The following is a 22,108-nucleotide window of genomic DNA, read 5'->3' as shown; positions in this document are numbered from 1 at the left end:
AGACCATCTACAAGCTGCAGTGGGTTTGATTTGGTGTTCGAGTCCCTCCCAGTTCTGACCCTAGGATTTTCTGCTTCAGAGTCGACGTTTGTTAAGTGCCGACCGCGTCCCAGGACCTGTGGTGGGCACTGTGGTATATCCCCTGACTGAACTCGCCCCCCATCCCTGGGAGTCAGTATGGAGTGGCTAAAAACTCAGGGGCCGCCATCTCACAGAGTTCTGAGCCTGCCTCTGCTCAGCATCGGTGACGGGAGGCCCTCAGAGCCAGGGGCTGGATCATTCTTAGCTTCAGCTTCCACAGTGGCACAGGTGGGGGTGGGGGGCGGGGCTAACACCCCCCTCGTAGGGGTGTGGTGAGCATGCAGAGGCTTCTCGAACATCCTTAGGGGGAGCGCCCAGTCTATGGCCATACCACCCTGAACGCGCCCGATCTCGTCTTGGGAGCGCCCAGCATCTGCTACGATTCTCTACAGCGCAGCAGTGATGCTAATGCCCAGTTCATTTTCTGACCCCCAGTTCCTAGAGGAGGAAATTGAAAGTCAGAGAGGATGAGTAACTTGCCTGCGGTCACATAGTTTAGCTAGTTTAGTGGTGAAAACTCCAGTCTCCAGACTTCAGGGCCAAGCATCCTTTCCTCTAGTCCACAGGGGATCTAAGGAAGCAAGAAAAGGTCTGAAACATCGAGTTGCTTAAAATTTCCATTTATTGGGTGAAGAAGAGGGTTTATAAAGGCCCGCGCAATGGTCGCTCCCTCGAGCCTCAGCCGTGTTCATCGCCTCCACCTTTCTGTGTGAAAAGGGGGCAAGGTTTGGTCCTTTCTGCTGGTGTTCTGACCCCTCACATCCTGGGACATGGAGTGATCACTCCCTCTGTTTGTGCTTTCCCAGCTGCTGCAGATGTTCTATCGACAACAGGAGGAGATCCGAAGACTCCGGGAGCTGTTGACCCAGCGTGAGGTGCAGGCCAAACAGTTGGAACTGGAGGTCAAAAACTCGCGGATGGGCTCAGAGAGGTTCTGAGCAGAGACCTCTGCCTTCCCCGCCCTCAGGGACACCACTCGGCTCCATGGGGAGGTCCAGAACCAAACCACAAGTCCCCCAAGAACAACCACTATTTCTATATTTTTTACCAGAAAACGAAAACTCTTGGTTGCTGAAAGATTCTAGTGGGAGGGATGTGGTGCCGTTTTTCTATTTGCCTTCTCAAAACAAGTGTCTGAATTGACTCTTTTTAGACAATAACTTGCCTTCTGTTAGAGCTGGAAGGACCTAAGAGGGGAAGCTGCCTGTGATTTTCAGACTGTGGTCCGCAGAATGGGAGGAAGCCTAAGCAGAAGGGCCATGCCCCCCCTCCACCCTGCTCCAACCAGACAGTTCCCTTTCTTTCTGATTTAAATATTGGCTTCTGTGGAATACATAATTCTTCTTCTGAAAAAACCTTTAGAAGTTTGAAAAACAGTGATCTGGCCCAACTTCCTCATTTTACAGGTGGGGAAACTGAGGCTCAGAGAGAGACAAGTGATCAAGATCCGCAGAGGGTTCATGACAGGGCTGGGTCAAGCCTCTGGTCTGCAGGGTCTGTCTTTCTGCTGTTTCTGGTCTGATGCAGTCTCAGCCCACAGGGCAGGAATCCGTTTATTCTGGCCTCGGCTGTGCCCCTGATTTGTGCAGTGACCTCTTACAAGTCCTTCCCTCTCTGGTCTCAATTTCTCCATCTGAACCTGGGGTCGCTGGGCTGTGCTGCCCTCTACAGGACCTGCCACCTGCGATGAGAAACCTTGGCCGTGACCTGAGGAAAACTACCTATAGGGTGATGATCAGGGTCTGCTGTAGGAACTCACAAGACATTGGTGAACGGGCAGAGGAGCTTTAACTGCGGGGAAATAAGTCAAGCTTTGGCCCAGTGCTAGAACACAGATAGGAGGCTCCCACACCATCCTCTCTTCAACCAGAATCAGCCAAGTATGGGCAGACACTATCCCTTATGTGGGGGAGCAGACATCAGAGTGGTTCCCATGACCACGGACTGCCACCCCCAAAGCCCTCAGGCCACAGAGCCTGCCCGCTTCCGGGGGATGTAGGCAGATTTTGGTCCAGGAGGGAGGGAGCCCCAGCACTGCAGGATGCCAGCAGAGCCCCATGGCCACCCACTTCTGGAGAGGGAGGACTGCACTAGGCAAGGAGTAGGGCCGGATGACCCTGAAGTTCCCTTCTAGCCTGAGAGTTTTTATATGTCCCTCCTTTGGGAGTCTGTGTTCTGAGCCTATTCGCTAAGGTTCTTTCTCAGTGGTCAGTACAGCAGCCTAGCTAGAGATGGAGAATGTTGGAAATTAAATGTACCCCCTCCTTACTGAGGAGGTGCAGGCGATGGGGTTTTGCCCACTGCACAGGGCAGTCCTGGAGCTAAGATTGGGACGGGAGGAGGCCACCTAACCTGGTAGGTTTCAATCCAGGCTGTACATGAGAGTCCTCTTAGGAGGGTTCGAGAAATACAGATGCCCAGTCCCAACCCCAGACCAGTTGAAGCTGCATCTCCAGAGTAGGGCCTGGCTTTGTGTATGTTGTTATAAGTTCCCAGGTATTCTGCAGTACAGTGAGGATGGAGAGCCACTGGGCTAGCCCATCTGTACCTAATTGCAGTAGAGACAAGGACAGTGAGCATCAGACAGGCTCCGGGACTCCAACCCCATCCTCTGAGTCCAGGTTGGAAGCGTCATCCCATGTCTCTCTGGGACCCCTGGCTACAACTCGATGAGGGCTCTGGACCCCTGAGCGCCCCTTCCCCTAGCCATGGTTCTGACCCCTTGTCTGCCTCCACACGCCAGACACCCTCATCCCCTATCTTGTTGACTTGGTCACTGGGGCTCACCAAAGGCCAAATCCCAGGGGTTGTGAGGGAACAGAACTCCCCTGGATAGGGTTCCCTGGCACACCCAGCTCTAATTCTAACATGGGCCAGGCAGGCATCATCCCCCTGGTCAGAATAATGACACTATCCCCATGTCATTCTCAGAGAATGAAGAAGTATCCCTCCCACCGGCACTGGCTGCAAACAGGAGGTGGGGGTGAGTCTGGGGAGCATCCCGAATGCCTCCTCCACACAGAACCTTCTCAAGCTCTCCCTACCCCTTAAGGGACCCAGACCTCATGCTTAAAAACAATGTGAAGGCATCCGTGAACAGACTTGTTTTTTGGGTTTGCTTTTTTTTTTTAAACTAGAATAAATTATTTAAATTATTTCACAGCAAGGGAGAGGGATAGGTAATTTTTATCGAATATTTTTTTAAGCCATTTTTTAAAATTGCCTTTTTGTTTATGTTCTTGACTGATGAAGTAGAAGTTGCCCAGCCAGCATCTGTAGGGCCCGGCCCGCACACTCAGGGCAAATAGAATGTGCACTCATCTCTTTACTCCATACTCTAGGAGCCCCCTGACTGTTGACTCAGGAGCTTTCTGAGAATGAAGACAGCACTGGGAGATGAGCATTGGGGCTTATCCTTAGCTCTACAATAAATGTTCTTCCTGAAACTAAATTTAAGATTATATCATAGAGGGAAGAAGGAAATCAAAAATAGATCTATGCTTTTAATATGAAACCGTGCCTGAAATAGTTTGATTGTATTAATGTTTCTGAAGTTCCTTTTACCTTTGTAAAAAAAAAAATTAAGAAATAAAAGTGAAAATAAATAGATGTGAAATCGTACAATGGAAAGAATGTAAGAAAATAATAAACAACATCTGCCTAGACATTTTAATACCTGGAGCTTTCCTTTTCTTGATTTGTTCTACAAATACCAATTAAGTATCTACTTGTTTGGGCCAGAGACCAGGCTGGGAAATAGATAAAACAGACTTGGTCCCTGCCCTCTGAAGTTTTTAGTTATGGTTGGAAGGAAGAGGAGGGCCAGGATGGGGGAAGTGTGGGCTGCTCTGGGAGAGAAGCAAGGAAGGCTTCCTGGAGGAGGTGATAGTTAGGCAGACACCTGAAGGATAAATAGAAGTAGGCAGGGAAAAGGGTATTTGGGGAAGAGAGGTCCCAAGCAGAGAAGACCGCCCATTCCCTGGTCTGGAAACAAAAGGTAGAGAGCATAGACAGGGCAGGGATCAAAGGTATTCAAGAGCCAAGGATAGGAACTGAGAATTTTTTTTTCCAACTTTATTGAGATAACGATTGACAAAAGTTGTATATATTTAGATGGTACATGACTTTTAAAGATATACAATGTGATGATTTAATATATGTATACCTTCTAAAATGATGACCACCATCAAGTTAATTAACACATCTATTATCTCACATAGTGTGTGGTGAGAACACTTGAGATCTACACGAAGAAAATTTCAAGTATACAGTACAGTATTATTAACTATAGGCACCAGGCTGTACCTTAGATCCCCAGAACTAAGGCATCTTACAACTAAAAGTTTGTACCCTTTACCCCACCCCCAAAGCCCTGGGCAACCACATTCCACTCTGTTGCTAGGAGTTCAACTGTTTTTGTTTTTGTTTCTTTAGATTCCACATATAAGTGAAACTCAACAGTATTTGTTTTTCTCTGCCTGGCTTACTGCACTGAGCATAAAGTCTTCCAAGCTCATCCCTGTGGCAAATGGCAGGATTTCCTTTTTTAGGTCTGAATAACATTTCACCGTATATACACACAGCACATCTTTATCCATTAATTCCTGGAAGGACACTGGTTGTTTCCACGTCTTGGCTATTGTGAATAATGCTGCAGTGCACCCAGGAGCGCCAATACCTCTTGCAGATACTGACTTCATAATCTTCTCATATATACCCAGAAGGGAGACTGCTGATCATGGGGTAGTTCCATTTTTCATTTTTTGAGGAAACCCCATAGTGCTTTTCATGTTGGCTGTACCAATTTCCATTTGGTGGACGCGGAGACAGCCCGGGGCAATCAGAGTTTCCAGAGTGATTCTGACAGTTGCGGGAATGGTGATTTCTCCTGGGGAAAGGGCACAGAGAATCAAGGGGAAGTGAGAGGTGTCGGTAACGCACACCACCGGGGGAGGCCACAGCCCACGGGGCTGCAGTTCGCCGAGAGGGACGGGCCTCGCAAGACTGCGCGGGGAAGCCCCCCTCCTTTAAGCCCCCTCCGGGAGCGAGCCCCACTCCGGCTGCCGCCACCTCCGAGCCGCTAGGCGGGGCCCGGCCCTCGGCGCCGCGGAAGCTGCCGGGGCAGAGGCGGCGGGCGCGCAGCCCGCGGGCGCGGGGCAACATGGCGCCGAGCCGGCCGCTATTGCCGGCCGGGCACGCGCAGCCCTCCTTCCTGCGGGAGCTGGGCCGGCCCGGGGCCGCCCCGCCCCACCGCCCAGCTTTCGATTCTCCGCGGGAGCCCCTCCCCCGCACCGCGGCCGCCCGAACCCGAGCCCGAAGGCTGAATGGCGGGCGCAGGGGCGCAGAGCGGGACACCTGGGGAGCCGGGCCCCGCGGAGCGCGAGGACGCGAGCGGCTGGCGCTGCCCGGAGCACGGCGACCGCGTGGCCGAGCTCTTCTGTCGCCGCTGCCGCCGCTGCGTGTGCGCGCTCTGCCCGCTGCTGGGCGCGCACCGCGGCCACCCGGTCGGCCTGGCGCTGGAGGAGGCGGTGCACGCGCAGGTGGGGACGCGGGCGGCGCGCGGGGGGCGCAGCGGGCGGGGAGGGGCGTGCCGGGCTGGCGGCCGGGTCCTGGTTAGGCCTGGAGGCGCAGGGTTGTCGCGAACGGGCAGTTAAGCCGCAGAGGAGGTGGGTTTGGGAGTGAGAACTTGGGAGCCCCGGCTGACACGCACGTGTCCTTGACCTCGTCCACCACGGCGGGTCCACCACACTGCCCTTGGGTTGGAAGAAGGTCTGCCCCCCCTTTTGTTTTAAAGATTTTATTTATTTGACAGAGAGAGAGATAGCAAGAGCAGGAACACAAGCAGGGAAAGCAGGAGAGGGAGAAGCAGGCTTCCTGCCGAGCAGGGAGCCCGATGCGGGGCTCGATCCCAGGACCCTGGGACCATGACCTGAGCCGAAGGCAGAGCTTAACGACTGACCCACCCAGGCGCCCCAGGTCTGCCCTTTAACGCAGATGAAAAGCCACACAGACATCTCTGGTTTTCTCTCCTGGAGTTCACAGGCGGGGGCTGGGGAGTGCTTGATTGCTTGCCCTAGGAGCCGCCTCCAGCCACCCACTCCGCCCTTCCCCTCCACCCTGCCCCCCTCTCCCCTCCCCCCCCCAGCCAGTTCCTGTTCCACGCATTTAACAGCCTGTGGGGAGCTGTGACAGCCATTTTATTGATAAGAAAAGGAAGGTTCTGGAAGCTGAGGCTGGCTTTCAGCCCAGGACTCCACAGCTGGATTGCCCCCACTGGCCCATTCTCACCTTGGAATCCTCACCCGTGCGGAATCCTAATAGTGGTCAGGGGCTCTAGACTTTTGTTCCGCCCTTGGGGACAACTTGTTCTGTGGCTCTGGTCAAATCCGTCTGCCTCCCTGGGATAGGCAAGGCCCTCCTGTCTCTGACAGATGTAGATTCTACCCCTTCCTCCTCCTAGAAGTCTTCTGTGATTAATGACCTTTCTCTTCACATTATGACAACCTTGGAGCTCCAGGATGAAAAAGGGCACTGTGGGGGCTGGTCCAGTTGGTGGAGTCCTGGGTTTCAGGCCTGCCTCTGCCTCCAAGGTCTTCCTTTTCTTATCTATATAATGGTTGTAATAATAATAGCTCCTCAGAGGCTGTCTCCAGAGTTAACATGGCTGCTTTCCAGAGATAGGGCTTGGGTGTCTCACGGGCAGGTCCACCCACCCACCTACCTACCTATGAACTCATTTTGTGTTCACACATCTACCCACTCACCTGTTTATCCATCATCCTTCCATCCACTCATCAAACATCCATTCAGCACATACCTTGTGCCATGAGCTAAGGAATAGATCAATTCTTCCCTCATCTGGAGGAGTTCACTGGCTGGTGGGGTGAGAACAGAGGGTGACAATACAGTGTGGTAAGTATTGTAATTGGGAAGCCAGAGAGAAGACAATGTGAAATAGGAAGAGGGAGCCCAGGAAGACTTCCTGGAGGAGTGCCATTGGAACTGTCCTTGAAGGCTGAGTAGGATTTTACCAGGTAGCATTGACAGGAGAAGCATCCTGGGACTGGAAGGGTGATGGACAGCAGCTAGACTTGAAGGCTTAGAAATCACAGTGGGGTGAGGACGTGCTCCTGGAATTTGAGGCTGTGGCTTGTACTTCGGTTACCATTGTGTCCCCATCCCCACCCACTACCTAGAATACAGCTGCCCACAGCAGCAAATGCTTGTTGGATGTTACAATGACAGTAAGAACTCTGTCGAGTACTTAGTGCCTGCCAAGCACTGCACCCAGCGCTCTGTGTACTTCTCATTCTCTGTGGCGACGCTGTGGGGTTAGCTCCATGTTTATAGCTGAGGAAACAGGTTTAGAGCGGTGAAGTCACTCACCCGGTTCCCATGAAGGGGGAACCAGGACTCAGATCTAGGAGGTCCCGTGTGACCCTGGGGCTGGTGCTCCTCACAGCTTCCTGGGTGCCTCCAGCTGTCCACTCGAAGCTGGCAGCCCTTGGTCATTGTGTTCAATTGAGCAGATGCTTCTGGGTCACTCCCTGGTCCCTGGGGGCAGAGCCAGGAATGGAGCAGGCCTGCCCTCAGAAAGCTTTCCGTTGGCTGGGCAGCCAGACCTGGGCCCCGCAGCTGAGTGTAAGGCCAGCCGTAAGAAGGCCCAGATAGAGGTGAGGTCAGACCTGTGGGGAAGAGGGTCGCAGAGCACACCTGTGGAAAAACAGCAGTCGCAAAACGGAGATATGGAAGGGAGCCATTTCAGGTGGGAGAGAGATGGGAGCATGAACCCCCACAGACCTTACACATGCAGGTTTTCTGAACCCCTGTCCAGGCCAAAGGGCCACAGGCTCCCTGGAATGTACGTTCCACGAGAGCAGCCCCTATGACAGGGCCTGGCACATAGTAGGTGCTCAGTTAATACTGACTCTGTAAGTGAATGCTCTTCCCCTGTCCCCAAGCTGTTTGCCTTAAGGTCCTATTTGAGAAAATCAGGTCATAGTAGGATTGTTCTAGAAAAAAGGGAGGGGGCATCAAGGTTTGAAGAATATCTGACGTGGGCTTCTGAGGATCAGAGGGACCCTAGTTCCAGCTCATCTTCCAGTTTGCCCTGTGACTCTGGTCCCAGTCATCTCACCTTTTGAGTCTCAGATACCTCAACTGAAGCAAAATACAGGGGTGGGAGATGACCCCCGGGGTGGCTTGTTATCTCAAGAGTCACAGTATTAATTTTTCCTAACTCCTTCACATACAGAAACTCATCCAAGAATGTTTAAAGCAGTTGGAAGCCAAGAAGCACCAGCAAGTTGGCAACATAACCCAAATAGAAGACGCTGCTGAGAAGCTCAAGGCAAGTGGACATTTCTTCCTTATTCTAGTTGAGATGTCCACACTTCCCCTCGGACACAAGGCTCTCCTCAGTGTGGAGCCAAGGGAAAATAAAAACCTCAAAGGGGCAGATCCGGTTTGGTGGGGTTTGGGACTTCCAGAATTTAGGGAGGTTCTTTTGAAGAAAAAGAACACAAAATCAGGTGTAAGACCATGAAGGGGCCGGGCCAGAGAGGAGCCTGAAGCTTCTGTGTTGTTAGCTTCGTGTGGATCTACCTCTGCCCAGCGCCCTAGTCTTGCCCCACAGCGCCTCACAAAATGGAGGAACAGTCTTTCCTGCCGCCACCACCAAGGCCATTCTCTTAGAGGGACTAGTTGTCCATCCCTTGTACCCCAAGTCACCTTAAACAAAGCAAAATGCAGCATAAAGAAGGTGCAAATAGCTCTTTGGGTGTCACTGCTTTGTTGAAAGAACATAAATAGGGTATAAATATATTTCCATAAGTAAGTACTTTCTTCAGGCTTCTCCTTTCATAGCACTGTTTATTTAAATGGATTCTGTTGTGGGAATGGGAAGTTGGGACTGATGTTACCATCTGAGCTGCCATTTGACTCTAAAAAAGTTGTTCTGGGTCTTTTGGTCCTTTTATGCGAACTGAGTTGGTCCCTTGCCCTCTCAGCCTCAGCTGCCCCATCCTCAAAATGGGGGCTGGAGTGGGATGCCCTCCCAGCGCCTCTCGCCCTGAGGGCTCTGTGAACCCTGGACCGACCCCCACAGTCAGGCAGAGAGACTGACTCTGGCCTGGGAGTAGCTGGGACCCAGGACGCCCTGAGGCCAGGCCTGCAGCAGAGTGGAGATGCCGATGCCCAAGCCAGGCCACGGTCTGGCCCAGCATGCATGGTCTGTGACTCCATGCCCCAGTGTGCTGGGACAGTTGTGGTTTACACCTGTGGCCCCAGCCGCATTATTAATAGTGTCCTTCATGTTGCCAAGAACATTTTTCGGGGGCTCAGGCAAATACATCTATTTGAAAAGATTCAGGAAGGGATGGGGGAGGTGCTTTGGGCCGCTCAGCCAGAAGAACAGAATCCTGGTATGGAGTCACTGTCTGCAAATCTCTCGGCAGATATGGTTTGGGGGCCCTCACGGAAAGAATTAGGACCCGTGTGCAGAGCCTAAGAGGGTACATTTCAGCTTCATCTAAGAAATGGGATTTTCTTTCTTTGAACCTTTTCCCCAACTTTTAAACTTTTATATTGAAATAATTACAGATTCACAGGATGTTGCAAGGGTAGAACGGAGAAGTGTACCTTTCCCCTAGCTTGCCCCAAGGGTTAGATCTTCCCTAACTCCACTGCGACATCAAAACCAGAATTGATGGGGTGTGTATATAGTTCTATGTCAATTTCTCATACCGGTAGATTCGGGTAATAGCAACCAAAATACAGAACGATTCCATCACCACCAAGATGTACCTCAGGCAACACCTTTGTAGTCATCCCTGCCTCCTCCCCCGCAACAGTCTCTAACCCCAGGCAATCACTAATCCGTTCTCTATCTCTATAATTACGACATTTAAGAATGTCATAAAAATGGAATCATATGGTGTATGACCTTTGAGATATTTTTCGCTCAACATAATGCCCTCGAGATCCATCCAAGATGTTTTGTCTATCGGTAGTTCATTCCTTCGTATTGCTGAATAATATCCCAGCCATCCAGTAGTACGCACATGCCGCTTTTTTTTTTTAATTTGAACCTTTCATCTATGTTCGGACATTTTAGTTGTTTCCGGTTTGGGGCTATCACAAACAAAGTCGCTTTGAGGAGTTGTGTACAGGTTTTTGTGTGGACGTAGTTTTTTTTTTTTTTTAAGATTTTATTTATTTGACAGAGAGAGGCACAGCGAGAGAGGGAACACAAGCAGGGGGAGTGGGAGAAGGAGAAGCAGGCTCCCCGCTGAGCAGGGAGCCCGATGCGGGGCTCGATCCCAGGACCCTGGGATCACGACCTGAGCCGAGGGCAGACACTTAACCGACTGAGCCACCCAGGCGCCCCTGGACGTAGTTTTCATTTCTCTGGGATAAATGCCGAGTGCTGGTTCAGGGTCCTATGGAGCTTGTATGGTTAGCTTTTTAAGAAGCTGCCAAAACATTGTGCAGAGCGGCTGTGTCATCTTACGTTCCCACCAGCAGCGATGAGAGATCCAGTTTCCGCTCTTGCTGGCCCACATGCAGTATTCGCACAGGTTTGTATTTTAGCCGTCCTGGCAGGTGTGCAGTGGTCCTCATTTGCATTTCCCCAGCGGCTGGTGATGCTGAACACCTTTCCGTGTGCTTAGTGGCCGCCTGTCTGTCCTTTTTGGTGAGAGGTCTCCTCTCCATGTTTTTTTTACCACTTCCAGATTGGTTTGTCTGTTTTTGTTTTTTTTTTTTACTGCTGCGTTTGGAGAGTTGTCTGTCTATGCTAGATAGGAGTCCTTTGTCAGATATGTGGCTTACGGATATTTTCTCCCAGTCTGGGGTTTGACATTTCATTGTCTTCACAGGGGCTTTTGCAGAGTGAAAGTTTTTAATTTCAAAGAAGTCCAGTTTATCCATTTTTTTTTCTTTTATGGATTGTGCCCTCGGTGTCATGACTAAGAGCTCTTTGCCTAGCCCTAGATCCCAAAGATTTCCTCCTTTTTTTTTTCTAAAAGTTTTATAATTTTACATTTTACATTGAAGTCCATGATTCTTGTTGAGTTACTTTTTTGTACAAGGTGTGAGATTTAGCTCAAGTTTTTTTTTTTCCTCCTCATGGATATCCAGTTGCTCCAACACCTTTTGTTGAAAGACTATGTTTTCTCCATTGAATTGCTTTTGTTGAAAATCAGTTGGCTGTACTTGGGTGGGGCTATTTCTGGGTTCTCTATTCTGTTGCATCGATCTAGGAGTCTCTCCCTCTACCATTATCACATGGTCTTGATTGTTAGAGGTGAGAATAAGCCCTGAAATAACTGATGCCTCCCACTATATTCGTTTTCAAAATCCTTTTAGCTGTTCTGGTTCCTTTGCCTTTCCATTTAAATCTTAGAAGGATCTTGTCTATAAGCTCTACTACTTTGTTGGGATTTGGGAAGGATTGTATTCAGCATGTAAGAGGTGACATCTTTACAATGTTATCTTCCCATCCGTGAATGCATATCTCTTCATTTATTTAGATTTTTGTTTTCTTCCGTCAGCATTTTGAAGTTTTCAGCATACAAATCCTGCACACGGTTTATTAGACTTACAGTTCAGTGACCCTCAGAAGGTACTAAGAAGAATGAAATTAGTGGTCAGCATTTTAAAGCTGGGACTGATTGGTTGGTTGGTTGGTTGATCTGTAGAAAAATTTAAATATAGAAAAGTAGGAAGATGTGGCTGTCCTAGGCCTGCACTCCCACATGGGAGCTGTCAGACCTGAGCAGTGGACACCCCCACAAGAAGGGTACCTGTCTCCAGGTCTCCCAGCCCCCACCTGATCACCTCCCTCACTGTTACCAGCCTGGCTCTTGGGGGCATTTATGTTTCCATTCCTGGTCAAGAAACAGAGATTTAAAAATTCAGCCATACCCCTTCTCGGATATGTCATTTGCAAGTATCTTCTCCCATTCAGGAGGTTGCCTTTTGATTTTATTGTTTCCTTTGCTGTGCAAAAGCTTTTTATTTTGATGTAGTCCCAACAGATTATTTTTGCTTTTGTTTCCTTCACCTTACGAGACATATCTAGAAAAATGTTGCTACAGCCGATGTAAGAGAAATTACTGCTTGTGCTCTCTTCTAGGATTTTTATGGTTTCAGGTCTTTAACATTTAGGTCTTTAATCCATTTTGAATTTACTTTTGTGTATGATGTAACAAAGTGGTCCAGTTTCATTCTTTGTCACAAAGCTGTCCAGTTTTCCCAACACCATTTGTTGAAGAGACTGTTTTTTTCCCATTGCATGCATATTCTTGCCTCCTTTGTCTTAGATTAATTAACCGTATAGTTGTGGGTTTATTTCTGGGCTCTCTGTTCTGTTCCACTGATCTATTTGTCTATTTTTGTGCCAGTACCATACTGTCTTGATCACTACAGCTTCATAGATTATCTTGAAATCTGGGATTGTGATACCTCCAGTTTTGTTCCTTTTCCAAAATTCTGTTGGCTCTTTGAGGTCTTTTGTGGTTCCATACAAATACATAACTTGTACAACTCAACCCCCCCAGAAAACAAAAAATCCAAATAAAAGTGGGCAGAAGACAGGGGTGCCTGGGTGGCACAGTTGGTTAAGCATCCAACTCTTGGTTTCCGCTCAGGTCATGATCTCAAGTCATGAGATGAAGCCCTGCATCAGGCTCTGCATCAGCAGGGAGTCTGCTTGAAGATTCTCTCCTTCTGTCCCTCCCCACGGTCCTGTATGCACGCGTGCTCTCTCTCTCTCCCAAATAAATAAATAAATCTTTTTTTAAAAGGTGGGCAGAAGACATAAACAGGCATTTCTCCATAGAAGACATCCACATGATCAACAGACGCATGAAAAGATGCTCAACATCACTTTACCCATCACGAAAATGCAAATCAAAACCGTAAGGAGGGGCACCTGGGTGCTCAGTTGGTAGAGCATCCAACTCTTAATCTCAGGGTCATGAGTTCGAGGCCCACTTTGACTGTGGAGCCTACTTAAAAAAAAAAAAAGAAAAAGAAAACCTACGATGAGATACCATCTCACACCCGTCAGAATGGCTTAAATCAAAAACACAAGAAAGGGGCACCTGGGTGGCTCAGTCGGTTAAGCGTCTGCCTTCAGCTCAGGTCATGATCCCAGGGTCCTGGGATCGAGCCCCGCATCGGGCTCCCCACTCAGTGGGGAACCTGCTTCTCCCTCTCCTTCTGCTGCTCCCCCTGCTTGTGCTCTCTCTTTCTCTCAAATAAATAAATAAAATCTAAAAAAAAAAAAAAGACACAAGAAACAGTAAGTGTTGGTGAGGATGTGGAGGAAAAGGAACAAACTGGTGTAGCCGCTGTGGGAGACAGTATGGAGGCTCCTCAAAAAATTAAAAATAGAGGGGTGCCTGGGTGGCTCAGTCGGTTAAGCATCTGCCTTTGGCTCAGGTCATGATCCTAGGGTCCTGGGATCGAGCCCTGTGTCGGGCTCCCTGTTCAGCATGAAGCCTGCTTCTCCCTCTGCCTGCCTCTCTGCCTACTTGTGCTCTCTGTCAAAAAAATAAATAAATAAATCTTAAAAAAAAAAATTAAAAATAGAATTACCATATGATCCAGTAATTCCACTACTGGGTGTTTACCCAAAGAATATGAAAATACTAATTCAAAAAGATATATGCGCCTCTGTGTTTATTACAGCATTATTTACAACAGCAAGATATGGAAGCAACCCAAGTGTCCATCAACTGGTGAATGGATAAAGAAGATGTAGTATATATAGAAGGAATATTATTGAGCCATAAAAAACAATGAAATCTTGCTTTTGCAATGGCATGGCTGGATCTAGAGGGTATTATGCTAAGTGAAATAAGTCAATCAGAGAAAAACAAATACTATATGATTTCACTTGTGGATTTTTTTTTTTTAAAGATTTTATTTATTTGAGAGAGAGAGAATGAGAGAGAGAGCACATGAGAGGGGGGAGGGTCAGAGGGAGAAGCAGACTCCCCGCCGCGCAGGGAGCCCGATGCGGGACCCGATCCCGGGACTCCAGGATCATGACCTGAGCCGAAGGCAGTCGCTTAACCAACTGAGCCACCCAGGCGCCCGGATTTTTTTTTTTTTTTTAAGATTTTATTTATTTATTTGACAGAGAGAGAGACAGTGAGAGCAGGAACACAAGCAGGGGGAGTGGGAGAGGGAGAAGCAGGCTTCCCGCTGAGCAGGGAGCCCGATACGGGGCTCGATCCCAGGACCCTGGGACCATGACCTGAGCCGAAGGCAGACGCTGAACGACTGAGCCACCCAGGCGCCCCTCATACGTGGAATTTAAGAAACAAAGCAAACAAAGGAAAAAGAGACAAACAAAAATACAGACTCCTAGCTACAGATGATAAATGTGGTTGCCAGAGGGGAGGTGGGTGGGGGGGTGGGGGGATGGGTGAAATAGGTGATGGGGATTAATAGTGCTCTTACTGTGATGAGCACTAGGCGATGTGTGGGATTATTGAAGCCCTGTATTGTACACCTGAGACTATAACGCACATTCATTATACCGGAATTTAAAAAAAAATCATTCTTCAAGCAGACCACTATTCACATTTTGAGGGTGTTTTTTGTCTGTACAGGTATATGCTTTTCTATAGTTTGAGACATATTCTCTATACAATTCCATACAACTCCAATACAGAGACATATCTATACAACTCTACTATCATCTCTATACAGTTCTAATATACAAATGTTCCCACTTTGGAGGTAAGGCCTGGTGGTTCATTTCCTTGTGTGATTTGTCGTTTGTATCCTCCTCTTGTCTTCAGCAGGTGTTTTCCGTGGCATCCTGTATGCCTAGGGTTGTGAGAGCACAGCTTGAGAGCCCTGTGGCTGGAGCTCCTGCAGGGCACTCTGTCAGTTTCAGTAGTTCCAGACCTGTTTTATATGAATTTTTCAGTTTTTGCTTTTTTAAGATTTTATTTATTTATTTGAGAGAGAGAGTGCACAAACAGGGGAAGCGGCAGGCAGAGGGAGAAGCAAGCTCCCCCCTGAGCAGGGGGCCTGATGTGGGGCTTGATCCCGGGACTCCAGGATCATGACCTGAGCCGAAGGCAGATGCTTAACTGACTGAGCCACCCAGGCGCCCCTGAATTTTTCAATTTTGAGGGTCCATGAACTCAGACTTGCATTCTTCTCAGTACAGTCCTGTTGTTTGGTTTATTTGTTTTGCTGGTGACTCTCTTTTTGCGCATGACCCTAGGTGGCTGACAAGATTCCTTGCCCCTGGGGCGGCTGGGTGGCTCAGTCAGGTAAGCGTCTGCCTTCGGCTCAGGTCATGATCCCAGGGTCCTGGGATCGAGCCCCACATAGGGCTCTCTGCTCAGTGGGAAGCTTGCTTCTCCCCCCCGCCGCCGCTGCCCCTGCTTGTGCTCTCTCCCTCTCTCTCTCTGTCAAGTGAATAAATAAAATCTTAAAAAAAAATAAAAAGATGCCTTGCCCCTTTCCCAGGCCAGTGGGTGGCGTTTTTCCCGTGCCTGGCTCATGGATGACGCGGTGCTCTGTGCTCCTGGCTTGGTGCAAGTGGCAGGTCCCCAGAGCCCCCTCCGAGACAGCCGGGCCCCCAATGTGTGGAGTGGCTGTCATACACTCCACCCTGCCGTGGTCACTCAGCTCAGCTTCTGCACGGCCCTGCCAGCAAGGACCCTCTTCGTTTTGGGCAACTAAGGATTTCTGCTTTTCGTCCTTTGTGGGTTTGCTTTTTGTTTTTGAGCTTAGTCATGTAATTTAAAATTTTGCCCATTGTGTATCAGCATTTCTGTGTGTTTGAACGAGCAAGGGGGATTCCCCACGTCAGCTCCTTCTCCCCTTATCGACCAGAACTAATGTCACTTTATATATGGAGGTTTTGTTGTGGCTTAAGGTCATAATACTTCCCTGTGTCATGGAAAGTTCTTTATCAGTGTCAGTGTTAGAGACTGTATATTCCATTATACGGATCTACCATAATTAAGCCATTTTCCTAATGTTGAACATTTCGATCATTTCCAGTTTCTCACTAGCATAGAATAACACCGCAGTGAACATGTTTTGTTTATTCCCTTTGGACACATCCCTGTGTGGGCTCTGTGGGCACACACATTTAGGACTGTCATGCACTCTGCCGAACTGTGACCCATGTACTTTGTAGCAGAGAAGTCAGGGACAGCTGTGTTGCTCCATGCTCGCCTGCGGAGAGGCGGTGCCGGGGAAAAAGGCCATGCGCCTGGAAATTAATCCATGAAACACCTCTGTAAGCAAACGAAAGCCAATAAACTCGTGGTCCAAAGTCCGCTGTTCAGAAGCCGGTAAACAAGTCCTCACCAACCACGTCTTTGCAGAGGACCATCAAGAAGGCCTATCCTCAACCAACACCCATGAAATTATTTTCTCTGCCGTTCTTGTTGATAGGCTGTTTCCTTCCCCATCATGGCTCCTCAGAGGGCCAGGGCATGCAGGTGGACGGGAAACTCACCCCTTGCCTGCTACCCTAACTCAAACAAGGATCAGGTGTCAGGGTAGCAAAGTGGTTTTGTTCTTCTGGAATCTTCCCACATTTCCCCAGGGAGCTTTTGATACTTTTATAAGTGGGGAAAAATTGTATAAATATATGTACTATATAAATAAATATATAGATAAGTTTGGCTACTGTCTGTCGAACCCAGACCTGGTAGGGAGCTAGGATGTGCATAGACTGGCAGAGCTGAAGTGGCCCTCGGAGATGGGGGCACCCAGGAAGAGAAGTCATCACCGGTCCCACAGGAAGGCAGAGGCGGACCTGGGGCCACAGTAGTATCCATCAAGGCCCAGCCAGGAAGACAGAAGTCACTTTGAGGGTTTGGGACAGAGGGGACGAATGCAGGGAATGGTGACACAGCGTGGGAGAGGCAGAGAAGCCGGCCAGGGGTGGCGAGGCGGGAGCACAGGTGGGAGGCACCTTCACCCCTGGTCTGCGTAGACGAGGGAGGACGTGGGGTGACGGAGAGCAGGGGGCCGGGGCCACCTCGGCAGGAGCCGGAACCAGAACCAGCGCAGGCCTGTCGTGCGGGAGCTGGAGGGTAGAGGGGACGCGGGCCTGCAGCCTCTCGTGGAGACCCTGTCTTGGTGGGACGGACACCCTGGCTGCTCCTTCCCTATCACTTCTCTCTAGTTCCTCCTCCCATTGAGCAGACGCAGCCTGAAGGAGGAGCCTGGAAATTCATGTGCAGGAGTCAGCCCCTCTCCCTGGCGAGCAGGGCTGGGGGAAGGGCAGGAAATGGACCTGAGGCACCGAGGCCTAGCCTGGCACCCTGGGGAGGGAAACCAACAGCCTCCGTTCCTGGCTCTGTGCCTTTCCCTGGGACCCACCAGAGCTGTAGGGACTGAACCACAGCATAGGGTCAGGGGGCCCGTGATGGGACAGACGGCAGCCGTTGCCACGGTGGGAATGGGAAGATGAGGACTCGGCCGGGCCGTGCTGCTGTTGACGCTGATGGTGCCACCCATCTCTACCGCCCCCACCGGGCAAGGCCACGGCCACCTGCCCGAGTCGCCAGGACATCATAGCGAACAGGGACAGGGCAGGGTTGGGGAGCAGTGGGATGCCCCTGAGAGGCGCCCATAGAAGCGTTGTCCAGAGTCGCACTGAGATATCAGCAAAACCGCTCTTTCCATTCTCGCGGGCTCCTCACCCCCCACAGGACCCGGACAGGCCTCCGGCGCCCTGGGCCCAGATGGAGTCGCAGCAGCCGGCACTCCGGGTACACAATCCCCCACTCTCCCATGAGTGGACTTCGTCGCTGCCCAAGTTCCTTCTGTCCCCAGTCCCTGACCTTTTCAACTAGACTATTCAGGCCCTCACCTGGCCCTGGCCCACTCCAGTGTGGGATCCATTTTCACTTGGAATCAATGTGGCCCAAACCACTAGACAACATACTTGCTTGTTTCTTTGCCAGAATTCCCTCCCTTCCTCCCATTCTCTCTCTCTCTCTCTCGTTCTTTTTAACTATTTGCATGATCAGCCTTAAGCTTACACCTTAAGTCTTCTTGTGGATGTTTCCAAACAGTTATTCCTGGACTGAGAGTTATAACAATGTGTTGTGTCATTAAGCTGATTTTGTGCATTATTCTTTACGAAGTGGAGCTGTGGAAACTGGCCAGGAGATTATTTGCTCTCTTGGTTTCTAGAAAGGTGCTCCAGGGTGCCTGGGTGGCTCAGTTGGTTAAGCGACTGCCTTCGGCTCAGGTCATGATCCTGGAGTCCCAGGATCGAGTCCCGCATCGGGCTCCCTGCTCGGCAGGGAGTCTGCTTCTCTCTCTGAACCTCCCTCCTCTCATGCTCTCTATCTCATTCTCTCTCTCAAATAAATTAAAAAAAAAAAAAAATCTTTAGAAAGGTGCTCCATTGACATACATTGCCTCCAAAATGTGTCTACAAATCAAGAGTTTGGCACACGTTTTCTTTCCTTCATTGGGTCGTTCAGTAGAGATATATCTGTGTCTATGTTCCCTGACCCCTAGAAACCATGTTATCAAGGTAGACTAATTCCCAGGCTAGCCCAAAGCCAATTTAACCGATATTACATGTGGCTGGTATCAGCTAGCCTCAGAACCTAACCACTGTATAGGAAACAGACTTGGGGAACTCCATAGATCATGCCAAACCACATATATAGTTCCTGCCCCACTAAAAAGAGAACATGACATCATGGGGAGCCTGTCCACCAGGTACCAGGGGCCGTTCTGTTGTGTGGGCTGATGTTTGGGCTGAGGAAAGAGGCTGACCTATGTTTTGCTTTTATTTATTTTTTTAATGATTTTCTGTTTTATTTTTAAATCGCACTAGTAGTACATGAACACGTTCATTTTTGTTTTTAAAGTTCACAAGAGTATATTAGAATACAGTATAGAACTATAGAAAATGCAAAATGGGAGTACCTCTTCACCATCCCCCCAGTCAGGTTTTCCCAAACATGACCAGAACTAACAGACATTTAAATGCACTTGCAAGGGCCCCTGCGTGGCTCAGTCGTTAAGCGTCTGCCTTCGGCTCGGGTCATGATCCAGGGTCCTGGGATCGAGCCCCGCATCGGGCTCCCTGCTCAGTGGAGTCTGCTTCTCCCTCTACCCCTCCCCACTTCTTGTGCTCTCTCTCTCATGTCCTATCTCTCTCAAATAAAAATCTTTAAAAAAATAAATGCACTTGCAAACATACAGATGCATAGACAGGTTTCCCCCCGCTATCAAAAAATAGTGATCTGTGAAACCTTTTGTCGGTAGAAAGGGCATAAAGGAAAGAGCATTCCCTGCTTTTTTAAAATTTGAGTTAAGCCACTTCACATTTAGAAAAGACTTATATTAATATCTCTTTTCTAACTGAGGGAAACCTGAAGAGGATTTTCGCTTTTAAGACAAAAACCATTACCAGGGGCGCCTGGGTGGCTCAGTCGTTAAGCGTCTGCCTTCGGCTCAGGTCATGGTCCCAGGGTCCTGGGATCGAGCCCCTCATCGGGCTCCCTGCTCAGCGGGAAGCCTGCTTCTCCCTCTTCCACTCCCCCTGCTTGTGTTCCCTCTCTGGCTGTGTCTCTCTCTGTCAAATAAATAAATTAAAAAAAAAAACAAAAAACATTGCCATACTAATGTAGGTCTTTCTTTTTTTTTTTTTTTCTAATGTAGGTCTTTCTAAAAGCAAAGTGGACCAACGCAAACTTTCAGAAGGCCGGCATACCTGTATCCGTACATAATTTTTGTTTAGTTATCTTTTACAAAAATAGGATCATCCTATATATATATTATTCTGTAGCTTGCCCTTTTTCACGTGTTGTCTTGGAGAGTTTTCCATGCCGGGGTGTATGGGTCCACTGTGTTCTGTGTGTGTGTGTGTGTGTGTGGTAAAATAATACATAACGAAAGTTACCATTTTAACCATTTTTAAGTGTATGATTCAGTGGGACTAATTGCATTTACAGTGTTGTACACTCACAACCACTGTCTGTTTCCAAAAATTTCCCACTACCTCAAATATAAACTCTGTAACTACTAAGCAATCACTTCCCTTCCCACCAGCCCCTGGCAGCCTCTCATCTACTTCCTGTCTCTGTGAACTGGCCTACTGTACATATTTCATAAAAGGAAATCATGGCTTATTTCACTTAGCATGACTTAATGGTTCATCCATATTATAGCATGTATCAGAACACTGCCTTCTTTTAAATCACTACCTGTTATTTCATTGTATGAATGCCGCATAGTGTATATAATAAACATATATATACTTCCCATATCGAAAATTTTGCCCAACTTTATCACCAACAGTGCTGTAGTGAGCATCTCGGCACACAAATGTTCATGCATGTGTGAAAACGTTTTCTGAGATCAATTTTTTTTTTTTTTTTTTTTATCCATCTAGCCCTGGACTCTTGTTTTTTGGGAGGGTTTTTTTTTTTTATTATTAACAAATAATGTATTGTTTCAGGGGTACAGATCTGTGATTCATCAGTCTTACACAATTCACAGCGCTCACCATAGCCCATACCCTCCCCAGTGTCCATCACCCAGCCACCCCATCCCTCCCACCCCCCTCCCCTCCAGGAACTTTCAGTTTGTTTCCTGAGATTAAGATTCTCTTATGCTTTGTCTCCCTCTCTGATTTCGTCTTGTTTCATTTTTCCCTCCCTTCCACTATGATCCTCTGTCTTGTTTCTCAAATTCCTCATATCAGTGAGATCATATACTTGACTTTCTCTGATTGACTTATTTCACTTAGCATAATACCCTCTAGTTCCATCCACGTCGCTGCAAATGGCAAGATTTCATTTTTTGATGGCTGCATAATATTCCATTGTATATATATACCACATCTTCTTAATCCATTCATCTGTTGATGGACATCTGGGCTCTTTCCATAGTTTGGCTATTGTGGACATTGCTCATATAAACATTGGGGTGCAGGTGCCCCTTCGGATCACTACATTTGTATCTGGGGTAAACACCGAGTAGTGCAATTGCTAGGTCGTATGGTAGCTCTATTTTCAACTTTTTGAAGAACTTCCATACTGTTTTCCAGAGTGGCCGCACCAGCTTGCATTCCCATCAACAGTGTAGGAGGGTTCCCCCTTCTCTGCATCCTCGCCAACATCTGTCATTTCCTGACTTAACTAATTTTAGCCATTCTGACTGCTGTGAGGTGGTATCTCATTGAGGTTTTGATTTGGATTTCCCTGATGCCAAGCGATGTTGAGCACTTTTTCATGTGTCTGTAGGCCATTTGGATGTCTTCTTTGCAGAAATGTCTGCTCATGTCTTCTGCACATTTCTTGATTGGATTATTTGTTCTTTGGGTGTTGAGTTTGATAAGTTCTTTATGGATTTTGGATACTAGCCCTTTATCTGGTATGTCATTTGCAAATATCTTCTCCCATTCTGTCGGTTGTCTTTTGGTTTTGTTGACTGTTTCCTTTGCTGTGCAAAAGCTTTTTATCTTGATGAAGTCCCAATAGTTCATTTTTGCCCTTGCTTCCCTTGCCTTTGGTGATGTTTCTAGGAAGAAGTTGCTGCGGCTGAGGTCAAAGAGGTTGCTGCCTGTGTTCTCCTTTAGGATTTTGATGGACTCCTGTCTCACATTTAGGTCTTTCATCCATTCTGAGTCTATTTTTGTGTGTGGTGTAAGGAAATGGTCCAGTTTCATTCTTCTGCATGTGGCTGTCCAATTTTCCCAACACCATTTGTCTTTTTTCCATTGGACATTCTTTCCTGCTCTGTTGAAGATTAGTTGACCTTAGAGTTGAGGGTCCGTTTCTGGGCTCTCTATTCTGTTCCATCGATCTATGTGTCTGTTTTTGTGCCAGGACCATACTGTCTTGATGATGACAGCTTTGTAATAGAGCTTGAAGTCCGGAATTGTGATGCCACCAGCTTTGTTTTTCTTTTTCAATATTCCTCTGGCTATGCGGGGTCTTTTCTGGTTCCATACAAATTTTAGGATGATTTGTTCCATTTCTTTGAAAAAAAGTTGAGGTATTTT

The 22,108-nt window shown here is 48.5% G+C and overlaps 2 protein-coding genes across 4 annotated transcripts in view; both read left to right on the top strand.

Annotated features, from left to right (window-relative positions):
* Positions 1 to 3,754, top strand: part of CORO2A (coronin 2A) — a 53,392-nt gene extending 49,638 nt beyond the window's left edge. For both annotated transcript variants that reach the window (XM_064579569.1, XM_064579570.1), the window contains one exon: positions 888 to 3,754. In XM_064579569.1, coding sequence (XP_064435639.1) covers positions 888 to 1,019 — 132 coding nt within the window. In that variant the 3' untranslated portion in view covers positions 1,020 to 3,754. The remainder of the gene's footprint in view (positions 1 to 887) is intronic.
* Positions 3,755 to 5,164: 1,410 nt separating this feature from the next.
* TRIM14 (tripartite motif containing 14) overlaps positions 5,165 to 22,108 on the top strand; it is a 37,136-nt gene continuing 20,192 nt past the window's right edge. Inside the window, exons 1-2 of one of the 2 annotated variants that reach the window (XM_054509320.2) lie at positions 5,165 to 5,621; positions 8,336 to 8,431. In XM_054509320.2, coding sequence (XP_054365295.1) covers positions 5,406 to 5,621; positions 8,336 to 8,431 — 312 coding nt within the window. In that variant the 5' untranslated portion in view covers positions 5,165 to 5,405. The remainder of the gene's footprint in view (positions 5,622 to 8,335; positions 8,432 to 22,108) is intronic. The other variant, XM_045882766.3, reaches the window with a different exon arrangement.

Source organism: Mirounga angustirostris, unplaced genomic scaffold (assembly GCF_029215605.1).
Source record: "Mirounga angustirostris isolate CCGP_5_RB_7025 unplaced genomic scaffold, mMirAng1.0.hap1 SCAF_15, whole genome shotgun sequence".
NCBI classification, from domain to species: domain Eukaryota; kingdom Metazoa; phylum Chordata; class Mammalia; order Carnivora; family Phocidae; genus Mirounga; species Mirounga angustirostris.
This window is presented reverse-complemented; position numbering and strand designations above follow the sequence as displayed.